The following is a 20,647-nucleotide window of genomic DNA, read 5'->3' on the forward strand; positions in this document are numbered from 1 at the left end:
CTGCAAACAGTCGCCAAAGTGCTGGCGCAGCTGCACCCACCTCATTTAGATGGAGATGCACCACGTATCTGCACTCCAGACACAAAGAGCAAACCCATCGCTAATGAGAACTTCAACACACGTGTGCAAGATCTCATCAGGTTATTACTTGTTTCCTTTGCCCACTCCTCATCCAGCTTCTTAAATGTGTTTGTTTTTTTTTGGGGGGGGGGGGTAATGTGTACTTGGTTACATAATCAGTTACATTTTGTAAGTAAAATAATTTGCTTTTTGATTTATTTACTGACAAATATAGTTAAAAACCTCTTCCTTGCACATTACATAGTTACATATGCCTATGCTATACATGTGAGACTGTGTCCACACTGTGAATGAACGATGCGACTAGTTGCAGCAAATCTAGATCATAATAAATGAAGCTACCTACACCACAAGCTATCCTATGCTTATACAAGGTTTTAGTCATTGTAAGCTATGTTGAGGGGACAGCATTTTGTCCACAATAAAAAAAGAATACCATTTTGAATTTAACAGCGTTCCCATAATCAGGGAAATCCTAGAAAAATAAGGGAATTTTAAAATGGGGATTTACAGGCCTGGGAAATTAGTTGAATATTAAAAATTCATTGAAATTGTTGTAGTTATTCTAAACTAGAAATGATTTAAAAATAAATTATTTTAAAAATCCTTATCCAGTATTTCGAATGACTGGAGAAATCTTGTAAAAAATTATGGAAATTATTTGGAAATTAAAAGTGTGGGAACCCTGGAAAAAAAAAAAAAAAAAAGCACCTGCAAACTAAGTAGCGCTACCTTTCTGGAAGAGCCTTACCCAACTGACGACAAGAAAAAGTAATGCAAAAATGTGTTAGTTTCTCTAAAAAGTAACAATAACTACGTTTCCATCCAAGGATTTTTTTGCAAAAAAAGGTTTAGCGCATCAAAATGTTTACTGATTTAACTGATGGTAATGCAAATTACTATAAAATTTCACTCATGTCAACAATCTTTTTCCTTAAACCGTAGCACATAAATTCTATGTCTATACTTTAAATGTCATGAAAAACTAGTTTGGGAACACTTTGTTGATAAAAATGGCATTGAGACAATAAATGTAGTGTCACATGTAGGGCTGCAACTAACGATTATTTTGATAATCGACTAATCTAATGATTATTCGAACGATTATTCGACTATTCAGGCGATTATTGTTATGATTAATCATTAGCTCTTAACCGACTATTCAGCTTGCACCCCGACTTTAAACGTTGAATTAAACATGCTTACTAACAACAAAGAGGACAAAATCATCTTTTAAAAATACCTCTAAATGACATTAACTGAATTAAAAACACTTTTTATTGAATTTAATTCAGTAAAATAATAACTGCAAAAATCAAAAAGTCTTGTTTTCCATTTAAAATGATCTAAAAATCCTTAAAACAAGATACATTTACTTGAGAAGCAGCATATAAGATATTAAGAATTGCTTTCAGAGAATGTATCTTGAATATACAGTAAGTGTGTTTTGTATATAAATGTATTTTTTCACTTGTTTATTCTTCTGCGAGTGCAGTAAAGACAAAATATACTTATATTCAAGATCTATTCTCTAAAAGCAAGTCTAAACATCTTATATGCTGCTTCTCAGGTGAATGCATCTTTTTTTTTTTAAAGAATTTTTAGATATTTAAAAAAATGTAAAGTTTTAATATAACATTCTCAAATAACCATTTTTTCTTCTGCAGTATTGCTCCTAAAGTAAATGTTTGTTGTTTTAAAAAGAGTTTTAGATATTTATGTTGGAAAACAAGCCATAACTAAAACAAATCAAAAATGTATTTTGTTGCAGTGTACAATGGGGTGAAGACTACTCTCTCTCACCTTTCTGTTCACTTCAATCCATCTTTAACTCACAAAAAAACAAACTCTCTTCTTAATAAAGTTGCATATTGCCGATTTTCTTTACAATAAGAAGCACACAGTGACACATACGTATATTATGATTTAATACGTTGCGAGTCATCACGTTACAATCTTGCTGCAGCAAGCGTGTGTGCAAGGGACGAGCATCCCCGCGCAAGAGTGTGCATAAGCTGGGTGCAGTTTCAATCTCTTCCCCCTTAGATCGGGACACCATGCGACTCATAGAAGAGGCGCTGACCGCATGGAGAAATGCCAGTTTTGTACTTATTTACATGACCTGCTTCCTTATTATTTGAACTTTACTAAAGGATGCATTAAAGATACAGTATAACACCGGGGTGTTTCCTTTTATCAACACGCAAGTTTTGCGTAAGCGGAACTGTAGCTCCGGCTCCACTTGATTTCACAACGAGAGTATTTTTGTATAATTCCCTCATACTTTGCGATCTACATCACCTGAAGCTGTTGGAGTGTGTCTGGACTGTGTGAGCTGTGTCTTCTTCCTCTCCTCGATCAGCGTGAGCTGCAGTGCTCCTCTCGCGCATCATCATTCGTTTCATATGATCCCGTTTTACATTAAATGAGATCAAACGACTATTCGACAACGAAAATTTTTGTCGACAATTTTTTTTGTTGTCGATAACTTTGACTCATCATTTCAGCCCTAGTCAGATGACAGAATTTAGGCTAGGGTTACCTGTACAGATCTGATGTGGCAAACAGCTGCATCATGGGTACTTCCAGGAGTGCCATCACAAATATCTAGTATCATGCACCTGTCATCGACAAGTTCCTGGAGAACAATGGATGGCCACCCTTTGCAGTTAATGTAATCGCCATAGCCATCTGTCAGGGGTAGAATGGGGATGTGCGTGCTATCCAGCGCACCGTAACGTGTGGCACAAGGCACAAATTCATTGGCCTCCACTACATTTGGCAACCTGATATAATGGCGCATCAATTTTTTTCTAATTGCTGTGCACGGCTAGGCCTGTCACAATATTACGTTATCGACTTATCGTACGAAATATGGACGTGAACTCGATAATTTTTGCTGACCTCGTGTGTTTGTTTACATAAGAATGAATGTCACCAACATTTTAGCCAGTCGCGCTGCTGCTGTCCTCTTCTCTGCTCTTTTGTCGGAGGCGGGGCTCAGGCAGTTCCTCCACACAGATCGGACAGCAACAAGTGAAGATTATGTGTTATTCAAGGCTAATAGGTGTTTTAATACAGGGCTCGACATTAACGCTTGTCCTGGACAAGTGGACATTTTGAACGGGCAAGTTAAAGAGAATTTTACTTGTCCGACCGGAGAGGTGTCCTGATTAAAACCTCAATATTGAATGTTAGCTCAATAGCGCAGGATTGTGGGGATTGAGCATAGTTTTAATCATTCCCGCATGTTTCACTTTCAAAATGTGGGGAATTCCCTCTATCGCGTCGCCTTCTCTAACTCTCGTCTTCACTCGTAGTGCAGCATTCAGCAGCTTGTGTGTGCGAGCAGTGCGCGTATCTACTGAACTTTAGATTTTACATATATAAACGGGTATAAATCTGTTAATTGGACATGCTAATTGTGTTGTACCACATCTCTGTAAGCGAGCAATGCGATAAAACTATTGCTCCTGTTTATAATCAACAAAGCTGTCTTCATCGCAAGCGCGCAATGTTGGAGAAATCTCATTTTATCTTGTCACATCGTGGCGCTCCCTCATAAAACAGCAAGAAAGGCTTTGTGTAATAATATCGTCTGTAGAGTGAAGAGAAATGCTAAAAACAGACTTGTGCATCCGTTACATCTCTCATCTTTCTAGAGCTCCATTGAATGTATGTATTTGAGGTATTTTCTCTGCCATGTGAATCAGTCAATTTTAATAAGTATATAACAATATATATTATAATAATATTAATACTATAACATTAATAAATTACACACAATGAAAACATTATCTATCTGTAATATGCATATCTGTTTTGAATATACAACATAACTGATTTAGCAGCAAGGTTCTCTCAGGATTTTATCTGTTAACATTTTCAATGCATTGTGTCAATATTAAACAGCCGTTTTTCATGCAGTTGGTGTAAGAACTGACTTGTACTCTCAAAGAGATGATTTAGCCAAAGCTTAAAATTGGGTAACACTTTACACAAAGGTGCCATTTGTTAACGTTAGTTAGCTACATCAGTTATCATGAACTAACAATAAACACCACTTTTATATAATTTATTAATCTTGGTTAATGTTAATTCCAACATACAGTATATTAATACATTTTCATACAATAAAATAAAAAGTTGTATATGTTAACATGAGTTCATGCACTATGAACTAGTCAAGTAATTTTTATTTATATAGTGCCTTTCACAACACACATCGTTTCAAAGCAGCTTTACAGAAAATCATGCTTTAACAGAAAATGAAACTGTAATATCTATAATGTCTTAAGAATCATCATTGTGTAGTTTGAATAAATATGATTATGAAGTGTTTATAAAAATAAGTAATTAAATAATAATTGTATTTAGAACCCCTGTAAGCAAGCCGAAGGTGACTTTGGCAAGGAACACAAAACTCCATAAGATGTTTGTTAATGGAGAACAATAACCTTGGGAGAAACCAGGCTCACTGTGGGGGCCAGTTCCCCTCTGGCTAAACGCATAAATATAATGCCAATATTACTTATTTATGTGCAGTGCAGGTCATGGTTTAAAATTATCAATTTACTTGTCCGAAGGACAAGCACATGACGATGCTTAATGTCGAGACCTGTGATAGGTGTTTTCCCGATGACTGCATAATTCCTGCCAGAAAGTTTGGAAGAATAAGTCCAAATGGACTTGGTTTCAAAGCCGCATTCCACAGCTCCGGTGTTTGAACATTTTGGCTTTAAGCTGAATGAGAGAGGAGAGTCTATTAACGTGAACGAGCTGGTATGCCGACTTTGTTTAAAAACAGTGATAACGAAAAGTGGCAATTCAACTAACCTAAAAGCTCATCTAAAACATAACCATCCCATCCAGTTTTCCGAGCTGGGAACAAAAACCACAGTTGGACATGGAGAGGGGCCTTCCTGACTTGTTTTTGACATTCCAATTTCAATGTCTGAATATTCTTAAGAATTAAAAGTTCATTGCCGTTTGAAAAGGTGTATTATATTATCATTATATCAGTGGCATAAAATGGTCTTAAAATGACAATAATATCGTTTATCGCAATTATTTCTGGGACAATATATTGTCCAACAAAATAGTTATCGTGACAGGCCTACACACAGCATATACTCATTGATGGACTGCTGTTTTACTAACCCCAAAAGTTTCCCCCACTACTCTGTACTCGGCGCAGGTTGCCAGCTTGAACAGGGCAATGGCGATCTGCTTTCGGTTCGAAATCGTTGGTTGGTTGCAACTGGTGATGTTGGGCGCAACATTAGGTCCTTTGAATTGGCACAGCATCTCAAATGTTGGCTGTGACATTCTAAAATGTTTCAGCCAGAGACTTTCTGTGAAGTGTCTCTCCACCACAACCACCCAGAACGCTCTACTGCATGGTCTCTCCCAGGCCCATGGGCTTCGTCACATAAGAGCAGTTACTTGCAGTCTTATCAGATGAGCAACTGCTCCATTTCGACGTCATCTTCTGATATTTCCAACTATTGCAATTATTTGTGAAATTAAAATGACTGTAAGCTGGCCAGTTTAAATTAATTGTCTTTATACTCTCTCCATTTTATAGAGATTTGGGGAAATCTGGGACACGAAAAATACACAATGTGTGATTTATACAGAATGGAATGGAATGTATGGAAACGGCTCAGTTTCAGATCTATTTTGCAATAAACCAGAGCTTAATATACGACAATGTGTTTTTTTTTTTTTGGTTTTTTTTAAGAATGTCATTGTCATGCATTTTATCAGTAAAAGCTCAATAGGATGGAAACGAGCAGGAGATGGCAAATTTCACAAACTTTTTTTTTAACGTATTTCCACATTGTCGATCATAGAACAGCGCAAAAAGTGGATGAAAATTTTGCTACTTTTATTAGAAGTAACACAACTAATGCATATTAATATAACACACTTTTAAAAATGTAAAATTTTCCAACTCTGCATGTTTTTCCCATCAGCAAAACAGAGTGTGAAATGTAAACACACTAACCTAAATGTCCTTTCTATGTTTACTGCTTAATGTTCTCACTCTGTCACATTCTTCATATGACTTTTTCCTTGCCCTTTTCCACAAAACTCCAGCTCTTCAGACTGCTCTCAATGAGGCAGAAAAACATTACATTTTCCTTAATAATATTAAAATAAGCGTTCACCCAACTACTGCAGGTTTCACACTAACCACAAGTATAGAGTGGCATGGGTGTTTTCTGCACTGTGTAATAAACAAGAATTACGCAAAGTGTCTTGGAAAGAGATCCCCTGTGCAGGGAATGACCCCTTGGAGAGGATCCAGATGTTAGCCCAAAAATACTATTTGGGAAATGTATTCAACAAACCTCTGTATTTTAATCTGACATCACACCCTTGTACACTTAATCAGTCCTGGCTTTCTTTGCTTCGGTTAGTTGAAGTATGTTTCCGAGTATGCTTAGAAACAGCATCTCTACTGGTAATTCCTTTGCACATTATCCAAGCTCTAAACCAAACGTGTTCTGTCTTCACATCACCCAAAATTCTCTTCTGGTAATGACTTGAATTTGAACTCTGCATCAGAGTAGGGCAGTGCAGAGGAGAGGGTCGGTACTTGGCTTTATCCTGCTCTGAAAAAAGGCAGACAACCCGGCCTGCAAAGAATCCCAGGCTTCCCACAATCCCTCAGTTTTCCCTCCCATGATTTGTTTGACACAAGCAGTCTCTAGCCCAGCGTGGTGACCGTGGAGTGACCCTACAGACATGACTAGAACAGGCCAAGAAGTGACTGGGTCACCAAAAATAAAACTGCATGGAACTAATGAGGAAGCAGAAATATGAGGATTTGAAAATAAAATGGTGACTGGTAGAAACAAATCTTCTGTTTAAAGACCCCATGAAATCAAAAGTGGAGTTTTGTGGCTTTTAGTCCATGTCAATTATCTTTGAAGCCATCTACTATTCATGCGAGTATACTCCTAAAAGTTGATAATGTAACTTTCTCTAAAACATACCAAAAATATTGAGGACTCATCCTGACCTAGACAGACTCGTGTCCAATCAAATGCTCTCTAGAATGAGAGTGTCCCTCCCTCTAATACCACCTGCAGCCGAAAAGCAAGTAGGTTTATGTCTTTGATGTAACTAATGCCTATTAGTTATTTTTAAACAAAGGTATGAGCCCTTCGATGGCCCCAAAAAAGTTCCAGGTTTCAATAGAAATACGCCAAAATGGGACAGAAACTTTGCTCGTCAAGCCATTGCCATGGGGTGGTGGGTTGGTACTCAATACAGGCCAGATTCAAACCTACATTTCCCACATGAGCACCAAGGTGCAAACTGCTTGGAGCATCTTGGTTAAATGCTATGGCACATCTCTGACAAAATGCCAAATTTCTCTCATTATCTGTCGTATGTAAAGATTTAAACAGAAATTAAGTGATGGTGGTCTGATTGTTTTTAGTTTTACATGCAAGTTGGAAGATAAACTCTGTCTGAACAAGCTGCATACAGATCCAATAGGCCCCTAGCTACCGTCCAATCGTGACTAATCACTTTGGCTGTATTCGCCCGCATGAATCGTCTGAGAGGCTGCACAATGGCGTGTGGAAAGCTGCTTTCAGTTCCGGCCAAGCCCAAGAGGAGGATAAAGCCATAACAAGGGGCTTTAGTTCAGGTGACGGCCGAACTATTGAGAAGAGGGGGAGGGCTAAATTGTAATTACCAGTATTGAGTGCAGCCGAGTTTGAGTGACAGCTGTAACAAAAGGAGGTATGAGAGAGTGATAGAAAAAAAAGAGAGCGGGTGAGATACAGACTTGGGGAGACTGGGGAAAAAGAGGGTGTGATCTGCAGATCCACGAACATGAGTCAGCTTATTGCCCCATCAGAGCAGACGAATGCTGGCCTGGACTTCACTGGGAGGTCCTGTGATTGACTGACAGGAGTCTTGTGGCATTGCCTGAGGTGGTAGGGAGTGGAAGGACAGGCATACCTGAGCTATGAGGAAAGGGGGGGCTTTACTGGTTTCTGGATCTTGCTGGCACATGGAGACACATAGCCGTTTGCTAATACTGTAATTAGGTCTGATTTGTAGCCAAAAGGGTAGGGAACAAAACGGTCATGAGACCTTTCATTTGACCAGACAAATTAGAGTTATGGATTTAATAGACGGGCTCAGACGAGAGCTCGGGTTTCATATTGTTACAGGGTGTTCTGGTTTGCAAAAGCTTTTGTGACACTATCTTTGTTCCAAAACCTAGTGAGGTGCCTACCTAGACTGCATTTTAAAAATATTAGTTACTTTTACTCATGTAAAATCATGAAACAATTTAGTAAATGTGATGATGTATAATGAAAAAAAATAGCGCACAGCACAGTGTTGCTCTTTTCCTCAGTGCTGTTTGGCATGTCGGGGCTGCCTACTGTTTGAGAGGTTTGACTTGACTTCCTCTGTAACACTTCAGACTAGAAAAGTGTCACTAGAATTGAAATGGGTCACTTCAGTTTTGAGGTTTTTGCGCCGCAATATCGAGGGAAACCCGGTTGTTGCACGCATGCGCCAGAGATCAGAGCAGATCATTAGCGCGAGCTGGTTCCATTACACTCACGCAAAAGCTTTAATCACGGCGCGAAAATATCGCAATGCAGATGAGAAGCCTTTAGCTGAATGAGTGCACACGCCCAGCCCCCATTCGGGCTAATCAGCCGAGAAGAGGGATAAAGACGAGCCAGATGCGGCGGTTCGGGAGAGCCATATGCAGTTGCCGTGTGTGTGTTTATATTTGTGTCTTTAAGTTTTCATAAAATATTACTTTGATGGTTCATCCGGTTCCCGCCACCTCCTTGCCCGTCCTTTTTTGCTATTACAGAGAGATTATCATTAAATTTGCCTCGACAGTCCTAAATAGGCTATCGCTTGGGCTGCAGGAGAACCAGTCTCAATAGACCTGCGACCACTTTTGGGTCACGACCCACCAGTTGAGAAACACTGTTTTAAGGCATTCCAATGTGAAGGCTGTACGAAAAGCTAATCTTATGTTGATTTCCAAGATACCTAGTTTTTTTTTTCCTAACTCAGAGGCCAGAAACCTGCTTGACAAAAATGTGCAGATGCAAATTCTTGGCGACACATACAATCACAGAATGCATTGCAACAATCTCAGTGGAAAAGTCAATCCAAGTTGGCTGACGAAGCGAGAGGAAGTCGACTGTAGATATGCTTGTATATCCACCAAAACTACAAAAAAAGTATTTTCATTCTAATGAAAATATACTGTTTTGCCCATATTTATGTGTGCTTAGTATGTTTATGCTTACTAGAGTATTTATTTATTTTTTTTCCCCTTTTCTCCCCAATTTGGAATGCCCAATTCCCAATGCGCTCTAAGTCCTCGCGGTGGCGTAGTGACTCGAGAGCGAGAACCACACATTATAGCGACCACGAGGAGGTTACCCCAAGTGACTCTACCCTCCCTAGCAACCGGGCCAATTTGGTTGCTTAGGAGACCTGGCTGGAGTCACTCAGCATGCCCTGGATTCGAACTCGCAACTCCAGGGGTGGTAGTCAGCGTCTTTACTCGCTGAGCTACCCAGGCCCCTGCTTACTAGAGTATTACGTTATTAGCTTAGCAACATGCTAACATCAAACTCAGACTATTGGAGTCAATTGTGAACCGACCTATGCGGAGTGCTGCTGTATTTGTGTTGCTGCCTATGAAGCTGAATTAGGATGGTGCCTTAGAAGGCAGCTGTTCATGTAAGCTGTAGAATGCAAGACAGCTCACTAGGTTTTGAAAAGGGCTACAGTAGTATATGCCATTATCCTGGAGAGAAAATCCCTCCTTCCCATTTTTTCAATAATCTAACTGAATTCTGCTCAATTAAGCAGGAAAATAGCACAACTACTGCAGCTGGTACTGAAGTTACGTCAGATTTTCTTCATATGAGTTTTTTTTTTTTTTTTTTAAATCTGATGTATTTTTGTTTATTTTTCCCTCAGCTATGTGGTGAACATGGGCTTGATCGACAAGCTGTATGGCTGTTTCCTGTATGTGCAAGGACCAATTGATGAGAGTCCCAAGATGGCTGCATTTCTGGAGCAAGCCACAGCTTTTCTGCATGGGATATGTAAGCTGTGTTTTGCTGTGACTGGCCGGTGAGTGATATCTTATGACCTTTAACACCTAAATCCCACCCATTTCTTTTTCCTCAGTCTTCCTCCTTCAACATACCCCTCCAGTCTACTTACAATAACGTATTATGGTATTGCCATGTTTTTTAGACATGTGCCATGTTAATACCTTGACAAGTTTGGTAGCTAAAATGCTGTTACAGTAAGTTTGATTCATTTCAGTAAATCCTTTTAAACTGTCCATTTCAGTGAATTGATTAAAAAATTTAAGCATTCTGAAAAATTACCACACATTCGGGGATACAGTAATATTAGACCACTCATCCAGGTATTTCAAGCCATCTTCCCTACTTCTCGTATTACTCTGCGATCTCTACAATTAGGCTTATAAAAGAATTACAGCTCAAATCAATATTTCATGTCCATTTATGTGTTTATTTGCCATGTAGTCTTGTAATAAGCACAATAACATGTAGGCAGACAGTCATTTTTGCAATATAAACACCAGGTTGATCAGAACTCTGTTCTGTTTCTGGAGACTCTACTGTCTTTTTCTTCTTGCATGATAGCGTAATTTCAGCGCAAATTTATATTTCATGTCCATTTATTCATTTATTTGTTAGGTAGCAAAATGTAGTCATAAAGGGGTTTATTTTGCCATAACGACCGGCTATACATTATCCCTTACATATCTTTCACAGCTTTGCTTATCAATTGTATTATTTTAGAAAACAAGACGAAGACAATCATGAAGAATACAATTTTTGCATTGTACATAAATGTTGAGATATATTGTATATTACTGTCAGAAGGCTGAAAAATATATTTTATATATATATATATTATTTAGCTCTTTCACCCAACCCTAGTTCCCACTCTTCCCAAACATCCCTCAACTTGCAGATACCCTTGTTCCTATCTAAATTAAAAGGTGAAGTCCACTGTACTTTTGTGTTGATTAGATGTCTGCAGAGGTGCAGACCAAAGACAGCAGCCCCATCAATCACTAGCTCATTTCCCAGTGTCTGAAGCAGGCCCTGCAGAGTCTGCGCTGATAGTCATCTAGTGGCCCCGCAGTTCTGTCTCCCTGCACTGTAAACTCATGCCTGTAGCCCACCCACGTGTGTGTGGCGGAGTGTGTTTGTGCCTGCACAACTGCTGACAGAGGCTAACCACATAGTCACAGTTTGTGATATCCCGCCCGTGACCTCTGACCCTCACTCGCAGGCAAGACTGATCGTCACAGTGCTGTACTGTTAATGCTATCTTTGTACTTTAACATAAGTGTAATGAATTATAATGCATAATATAACATGGAATTTGGAGTTTAAATGTTTTATATAATTGGTAAGTATTATGTATTGTAACTGCTTTTATAATTGGTAATGAGAACATTCAGCTGTTTAAAACAGGTTGACATGGGATCTGCACACTCAGAACTCTGCAAATCATAGCAGAATCACCCCATTCCAAACTCATGCCATTGGATGAACCATTGTCGGGATGCTAAAACAAATAGGGCAGTGTTTGAAAGCTACAGTGTTTACACTTTTCAGGGAAATAAACCTTAAATGGCTTACTAATAGTTGTATCTGCATATTAAGCTGGCATTGTAGAAAGTATTTTAACCTAAAAAAACAAATTACACTCAATTCAGCTTTAAATATTTCAACTAATTTGATCATTCTTTTTGCTACCAATAAAAGTGTAGAACTTTCCGCTATGGGCATCACATTTGACCATATTTAAATCCATTCTGCAGATTTTCTACAAAAACATCACAGAAAAATCTGAGCCTGATTACAAGTTGTATTTTAAGGCAGTATGAATGCAGTAAAATGCATCACAATTTTTTTTCATAATGCATTATTCGGAGGCACATAGAAAGTGTTACCTAAATATTTTCAACTGTTATACTGCTACTTCAGTGATTCGCACAATTCAGAAATTTTAAACTGAAGTCTGAAATGAATCCTTTCATTCACACAAATTCAGATTACATGGACAAAACTGTCCATTGCGCTTGTATTTTGGAGTTTCCTCATAGGTCAGAGTTCCTCCTACAACAGTAAGGTGGCCAACAGTGTCCTGTTCCAGCTGCTGCATGCTATGACAACATCCAGCTGTTTAATGTCAGCATCGCTCCCAACGTCATTTGGCTTGTGTCACTGAATATCTGTGAGAAACTTCAGTGCCAGTAGTTCTTCTCTTTAATAGTCCTGCTCAGCGTCATAATCATCTCTCCTAATCCAGCCTTCTACATCTCCATTCAGCCATTCTTCACTGCGTGGAGGGCCAGGATGTTGTCCCATGTCCGAGTAGTCTTGGACGTTTCCTACTGACTCTGCAATCTGGCAGTTGCTGCGCTCTGCGATTTGTTCTTAAAGTGGGGGCTTTGTGTTTTGGACACCAAGTACAAGTGTGGTGTTGGGGTTGAATACAGCGTTCTATAGTCATCAACAGCCAATCAGATCTTGTTGTGGAGGGTTCATACTAAGCTAATGATGACAAATCAACTTATCTGAATGTACTACTTTCGGTCAGGGCACTGTCTGATTTGAGGGTTTACACCATTTCTGCATCGGACACGAGTGGCATATTGCAACACTCCAAAACAAAATGGCTCCCATTGCAATCAGCAAAGCTGTCTACACTGAAAACATCAGTGCTTCGTAGTGCGCCATGACTCAACGGATGCCTTTTTCTCATTTTTGACGTGCTGCACAGCTACTCCAGCCACTTTATTTTCTCCATATAAAAATATTTTATTTGCAAAAATCATGAATTGATTGCTTTGCATTTTATTTTATGTTTTTAAGTAACTTCTGACCATTACATCAAAGCCAGCTCGTGATGTCTCTGGCCAACTAATTAAAGTGATCTGTTGTTGTATATGCAGTTATATTATTATTATTATATAAAATTGTTTCATTATTCTAAAAAAGCCCATACAAAGTCCTTTTTTTTTTTTTTTCGCTCCAAATAAAGTAGGGTATGAAGTTACTCGCCCATTTTACTGTTGCTGAAATCCTCAAGCTTACAGCTGATTAGTCCATTGTTGGTGAGCATTCTGAAATTACAGCCTCAAGCTGTTGGTCGCTTCCAATGTAGACATGGTGTTAAGGACTTTAGGAACCTTCCTTAATGTATGGGATTTTACCTTTATTGGGCAGGACAATGTACAGTGTAAAGCAATGAGAATGGGATCGGAAATGGTGCAAGTCGGATTCAAACCCGTATTCCTTTGAGAGCACTATATGGCATTCCTCGAGCATTTATGCCAACGTGGTTTTAAGGCTAAGGTATACTTTGTTTTTCCATGTGCCATCATGTCTCGTGCACAGTCGAGTACTCTAGCCATGTTACAAGAGTACTCTGATATGTTGCTCGTAACTGCACCCAAGACTTTCACCCATTGTTGACTGTGTATATGGTTGAGTGACAATAAAGTGATTTGATCTAGCCTTTTAAAGGATACTCTCTTGACTGTGAGCCCATACTGTCTCACAGACAACGTGCTGATGATATAATTTGAGTCACAAAAACTGTAGTATACTTTGGCCTTTAGGCACCTTAACTAATGTAGAAACCCGTTTTTTTTTTTTTTTATTGAGTCGTTAAGTTGCTTTCCTTCATGGATAATCAAAGTTCCAAGTACATTCCTTCTTGTCCTCTCTAAAACAAGTAGGCACCAACAGCATTACCACAGGTTTAGCTGTAACCATGGATTAATCAGACAATGCTGATTTGGGATCAGTGGGCAGACTCGAATTGCCTCTGTCATGCCTTTCACTTTCATCCCACTCCGCTTTCTCCTGTTTCAGGGTCAGAAGATGTGAAGTACGTCATGCACAGTCACACTGTGAGAACCAAGCCTTTGTTCCTTTACGTTGACACTGATCACAACTGTCGGTTGATACTGCCCTTCTGCTCTGAACTGAGACCAGGTCGGAGGATTTTCTTACACCTGTTAATGTTAAATGTGGACTACAAGAGCAGGGCCAGGATCAGTCTTCTACCCAGATGCTAATTCCGGCTAGCAGATCTCTTATACTCGCTGTGATCTCACTGGTGATGCTGAGGTTTCCTCCCCAACAGTCTGACACTCCTTTTCCCCCTCGGCTTACCAAAAGGTCCGTTTCCCCTCCAGTGCACTTGGTGTAGTGTTCATGGATGTATCCTCCCCTGCAATGTGACACCCTGTAGAACCTGCCCCTTTTGTGCTGGTTGGAGATCAGCAGTTGATACTCAAATCCAGATCCTTGCTGTTGCAACCATTGCAGAAGATCTTGTCTCAGATCAGCCTTAAGGGGTGCTTTTGCTCAGACCCTTGAATGTACCACAGGGGTATGAAGTTACCAATCCTGCTAATCTGTAGGGTGTTGTCCTAAGACACAAACACAGTGCTGTAAATCTGGTAAGATGGGTCTTAATTAAATGTGTTGGAACACAAGACGGCCCGAGAGCAAGATGAGTTTGCATAGTTGTGTGGTGTGGACAGATGGTGGTCTGAGTTCCAAGACTGAGTTCCCTTTACTTTGGCTCTGCCATTGCTGTGCAGAGCGCTCTAGTATGGTCATTGGTATGTGTGATGTTTGGATGGTCAGCTTTGTTGCTTAGAGCCTGAACTTCCACAAGATTTTCGATTAGTCAATGGTTTATCACATTATAGACACTGACCTTCTCTCATCTTTACATTCTTTTAATCTATTTATTGTCTCTGTAGAAATGTATGCTATATATCTGTCATCAAATTCTATCCATCTTTCTCTATATGCTATACATTCATTCTATTTATCTGTCCACCTCATTCAGTCCATCTCCCTATACATTCTATGCATTAATTCTGTACATCACATTCAGTTTTCCGCTTTATATGATCTAAACAATTATTCTATACATTTGCCCACCACATTATGTCCATCTCTCTGTATATTCTATACTTTCATTTTATAAATCTATCCATATAAATTCTCAACATTTGTTATATATATATATATATATATATATATGTGTGTGTGTGTTTGTGTGTGTGCTAAATATTCCACCTATCCGTCTCTATGCATTCTCTAAATTCATTCTGGCATCTGTCCATCACATTCTGTCCATCTCTCAATACAGTATATGTGCTATACATTCATTATATACACCTAAACATCTCCCTGCATTCTATTCATTCTATACATCATTAATCACATTCTGTCCATCTCTCTGTATGTTTTATACATTCATTCTATACATCTGTCCAGAACATTCTGTCCATCTCTCTATATAGTATACATGTGCTATACATTCATTTTATACACCTATCTGTTTCCATGCATTCTATACATTCATTCTATACATCGGTTCATCACATTCTGTCCATCTCTCTGTACATTTTATACTTTCATTCTATAAATCTGTCCATCACAATCTATCCATATCTCTATATACTGTATATGCTATATATTCATTTTATACACCTATCCTCTATGCATTCTATACATCTGTCCACCACATTCTGTCCATGTCTCTATACAGTATGTGCTTTACATTCATTTTATACACCTATCCATCTATATGCATTCTAAACATTCATTCTATACAGCTGTCCATCACATTCTGTCCATCTCTCTATACAGTATATATGCTATACATTCATTTTATACACCTATCTGTCTCCATGTATTCTTTACAGGTACGTTAATTCTGTACATCGGTTCATCACGTTCTGTCCATCTCTCTATACAGTAAATGTGCTATACATTCATTTTATACACCTATCCATCTCCCAGCATTCTATTCATTCTATACATCGGTTCATCTATACACGGTCCATCTCTCTACACATTTTGCACATCTGTCCATCATATACTGTCTATTGCTCTATGCATTCATTCTATACATCTCTCATGTTTTCCCCCTTGTTTTATTTCTCCTCCTTTTGATTTCCTCTTTTTCCTCACTCTTTTGTCTCTCTCTCTCTCTCTCTCTCTCTCTCTCACCCTTTCTGTCTTTGTCTCTCTCTCTCTCGCTCGCTCTTTCTTTCTGAACTCCAGTCCCTGATCCCAGGCTCAGAAGTGTAAAGTCCCTCCTATCTCTCCTCATATATCTGGCTGCAGTGACCCTCACTGTGTCTTAGTGTTCATTCCAGGCTCAGGAAGGACTGAATGTTACCAGTTAAGTCTATCTGCCCAAAACGCAAGCTTCATAGATGGGGCCTGCCTTCATTATTTATATCAGAACAGACCTGGTCTCTGGTCTAGGTTGTAAATCTAGAAGCTGCCGGGACCAGACGTTCCACACTCCCTACATCTTGGGTCTTTGGTCTCTGTGGCTACAGCAAGCAACCAGCACTCCTCCGGTTCTGATGCTTTCAGACACATGTTAGGCCCCGCTCCCTGTGATGGGGGGCCTCTTAAAAGAAAAGTGGCTTAAACCAGATATTAAATGGTTTATGCTAAGCTACCTGATCTCACAGCCTGTCCAAGCAAGTGTTAAGCTGCTCTGCTTGGTCTCCCAGTATGACTATCTGAAAAGTGCCCAAAACCCATCTAAAACCAGCAAACAGACCAGGTGCCAGTTGCATAAATATAGCCAGTCACTTAAGTCTGCGTCTAACATTTAGTTATTAAAGACGCCAGAGAAATCCTGTTGCATAAAACAAGCTCACAGCTGTCTTTAGTAAGGCAGTCAAATTCGCATTGCATTGTGGGAAAAGTAAGACACTGAACGACTGTGGATGTAAAAAAACAATGGCCGACAGTAGGCGCTCAACAGTTTCCCTTCGCTGAAAATATTTTTATTAGAAGGGTACAATGCTTCAAAATCGATTCTAATGAACAAATTTTATTATTTTAATCCAAATAATAAAAAACACAAGAAATTTTGTTACCACTGTAGAAGTCAAAATCTTCTACAAAGTCTCAACTGAAGCCCCTTTTAGCCCTCAACTTAAGTCCCCACTTGCTCAGCAGACATTTTTTTCCATGGCTACATAAAGGCTTTTCACACTTGAAAACATTAACCCCGGGTTACCTGTTTCATGTTTCACACTGTTAATAATGAATCCTGGGTAATCATGGTCTGATGTTTCACACTGTACATTTGTAAACCCCGGGTTAACGTTCTTATTTGCATATTTGTGGTGTCAGTAACAATGATTGGACAAACAGAGGCTTGACTGATTGGTTGTCTGGTGCTAAACAACTTTCTGAAACATTCTAACACTGTGTCGTTTCACACTGTATACCTTTGGCACCTCAATATGGGTTAACCCCACAACTAGCCACTTTCAAAATTACAAGTGTGAAACACAGGGTTAAAAGCGGGGTTTAGAAAGAAGATAACCTGGGGTTAAGCGCAGTGTGAAAAGCCCTATTGATTGTAATAAAAAAAATTAGCCTAAGGGTATGCAGAGTTGCATTTGGTCTTAAATTAGTTTAGTTAAATCTAGGTTTTTATGCAACTAACTGAAAAAGTTAAGGCCAAGATTTTAGACAAAAAACTTGTAAGACTAGTCTAAAATAGTTGTATTCAAATGCCAACAGGCTGGGACCAGCAAACCAGTTTAGGCAGGTTTAATCTGTTTTTTCAACAGGGCTCCAACCTCTTCGTCTTGTGTTTTGCGTCGCAAAGAACTTTCTGATTCTGTTTGAAAGGCAAGTGATTCAGATTGAAAGGTGAATAAACATAGGGAACCTTATTTCACGGGCCTGAGGAACACCTATGGCCTACCTTTAGATAACCGTAATCTGACAGTGTATCTGACCCTGATTTGTTTTTCATTCCTGGAATGTCAGTCACTGCTCAGTGGGTACCTGTTGGACTAAGTGCTCTTGCGTATACTGTATATCCGCATGTCTTTTGCTCTATATGTCTTAATGTTTGGCCTTGTTGAAGGTATGTTTGGAATTTGAAAAAAGTAGTATGCAGAGTATATGCTGTCCACAGCATATTTTCAGGAATGCATGGACAAACTGGATAATCTGCTTCATTTGTTAAAATGTGCAGTATACACCCATGTTATATCCCACATATAAATCCCATGTTACATACTGTGTGTTATTTTCCACAATGCAATGTGCATGACTTGAATTGCCATTTCCAGTATGAGAAATATTAACTGTCATCTCCTCCTCGATTTTTTTAATGAAATTAACAATGTATTAGGTCTTGACAAAAATATAGCATACTACTGTTTGAAGCAATGATTGTTGCGTACTGTTTTACATATTATAAAAAAAATAGTAGTTAGTGTACAGTATATACTACACAGTATTTAGTAAGCAGTACACTAGTATTCCATTCTGCTTCATTCTGATCAGTTTTAATTTATACTATACATTTCTCTTCCCCTCCAATTCTCTTTTACAGTTCTCTGAATGTCTTCGATAACAAACGTCAGGACCCCACCGGTTGGACAGCCCTTCTACAGAGCACCGACCTGGTGGGTGTTCTCCACATGCTATACTGCATCCTGCTCCACAGTGCCCTCCCCGATTCTCTCTCTGCTGGCCCCGTGGGCCCCCAGGAACCTTACAGTGCCTCCGTCATCCAGGTGGCCCTGCAAGGGCTGCGCTTCCTCAACAGCATTGCCCTGTTGGACCTCTCAGCCTTCCAGGTATTGATTTCCTGTGTGGCACATGAATATTACAGAGGTTTCATATGGTACTTGGTTGAAGAATTAAAGGCATAGTTCTCCCAAAATTGAAAACTCTTTATTTTACTCACTCATGGATCCTTTCAGACCCATATGACTTACTTGCTACACTTATTTTAACTAATACCATACATTCCCAGTTGTCTATCCCTGTCGACTGTCCAGCAGCTATTAAAACTTGCACGTTTCTCTACCAAACTGAACAGTTTCTTGGGAAACTTGCTGTTCTAGCTTCTTTTCTGGAGTCAACTAAGCACACTAAGGATAAAGAATCTAGTTCAAGTGTTTTTTACAGTCCAGAAGACTTCTGGAAAAGTATTGCAGTCATCTGGGGAGCTACTCCTCATGTGATTGATTGACCTTATTGCTCTGGTCCTGTTTACATTTGGTGATATCTTGCCTTTTTGATTCCTAGTTCTGCAGAAAGATGCTTGTGTTTGACGTAATCGACCATCTCTTTTTGTGGTATGCTGCTCATAATGTTAGAGTTGTTAAAGTCTCTACAACCAACTTGTCTGCTTAAAGTAATGCTACACAGCTTGCTTTCTCTTCAGAAAGACTAGAAAAATCAGCAGTCAGACCACTTACTTGCCGTTCAGCTAGCTACAGATATCAGGGCTGTGTGATGCATTGAATATTAACAATATATTTGCGACTTGAAAGTATGAGAGCAATAAGACATGTTTTAATAATGAATCTGAAGTGTGTAAGTAGCAAAATGCCATAAGAGTTGGTAAGTTTGAATAATTCCTTTTTGAATTGGTCCAGACTGTCCTTTTCAATTAATCGATTTCACATGAAATCTGAAAAAAGTGCTTTGGTAAAAATATAAGTAGGTAAATATTGCTGTATATTACTGTGAATTGTTATATTGATGCATACAAATGATGATTAAATATAACATTAATGTGCCCACTGCAACCTCAGTAAACATTACAACTGTTTTTCTTCTTGCATTGAAAATTTTTTAAATTGGCTACAATGGCTATTTTTTTTAAATGGTTTCTCTAATGGAAAAAAAACCCCAGCGGTTTTAAGCCATTTCAGAGCAAATACATAAATATTGGGAATATGTTATTGAATTTTGAATATTGTTGTAAGGCTGAAATATGTTAGATTTTTTTAAATATAATATTTTTTTAGCTATATCACTCAGCCCTACTACAGGTATGTTGGTCACATCCTTCGGACAGACATTCTAAACAACAAAAGCAATAAAAAGTTCATGTTTGCTTGCCATCATAACGTAAAGCCATAACCCTCAAAGCTAATGGTCCAACAATGGTTTCCTCCAAATGCCCTCAGAGCCACTGGTAAGATATCATTGTTTCTTCACAGAACAAAGTTGACCCAGTGGATGTAAACACAGCTGACCTCTGATCTTTGGCCAGTTACGTTGAAAGCTCTGGGTGAATAATGTGGACAGAGAGTGGCGTAACGTGCATAGGCTCCGATCGTACTTCACTGGGCATATTACAGAGAAAAGAACGGTATCAGGAGCCTAAATCATTATGTAAACACCTAGGCGTGAGCGAGGAGGACAGAAACCCAATGAATTACTTCATTGTGCTGATGTAGATACTGTGTATACTATCTCTCCTACTATGTTTCTCGCCCCAGCTCTTGATAACAGCTGGAATTAGTATAATGTGTATTTTGAATTGTTTTGTATTTCACCTTTTAGTTTACATTAGCTAAAAAAGTGTAAAAGGTTCATCAACAAAGGTGAATCTCTCCTTTTTGGGGGGGAAGATTTAAATGTGTATATCTACTGAAAGGTAATGTTGTCATCTTTTTTGG

The 20,647-nt window shown here is 38.9% G+C and overlaps 1 protein-coding gene across 6 annotated transcripts in view; it reads left to right on the forward strand.

The window, feature by feature from the left end:
- The window catches only part of LOC127437407 (S phase cyclin A-associated protein in the endoplasmic reticulum-like), a 183,750-nt gene that overhangs the window by 140,412 nt on the left and 22,691 nt on the right, over positions 1-20,647 (forward strand). For all 6 annotated transcript variants that reach the window (XM_051692273.1, XM_051692275.1, XM_051692277.1 and 3 more), the window contains 3 exons: positions 1-140; positions 10,072-10,227; positions 18,562-18,808. The exon at positions 1-140 is cut by the window's left edge and continues 81 nt beyond it. In XM_051692273.1, the coding sequence (XP_051548233.1) occupies positions 1-140; positions 10,072-10,227; positions 18,562-18,808 (543 nt within the window). The remainder of the gene's footprint in view (positions 141-10,071; positions 10,228-18,561; positions 18,809-20,647) is intronic.

Source organism: Myxocyprinus asiaticus, chromosome 48 (genome assembly GCF_019703515.2).
Source record: "Myxocyprinus asiaticus isolate MX2 ecotype Aquarium Trade chromosome 48, UBuf_Myxa_2, whole genome shotgun sequence".
Lineage (NCBI taxonomy): Eukaryota > Metazoa > Chordata > Actinopteri > Cypriniformes > Catostomidae > Myxocyprinus > Myxocyprinus asiaticus.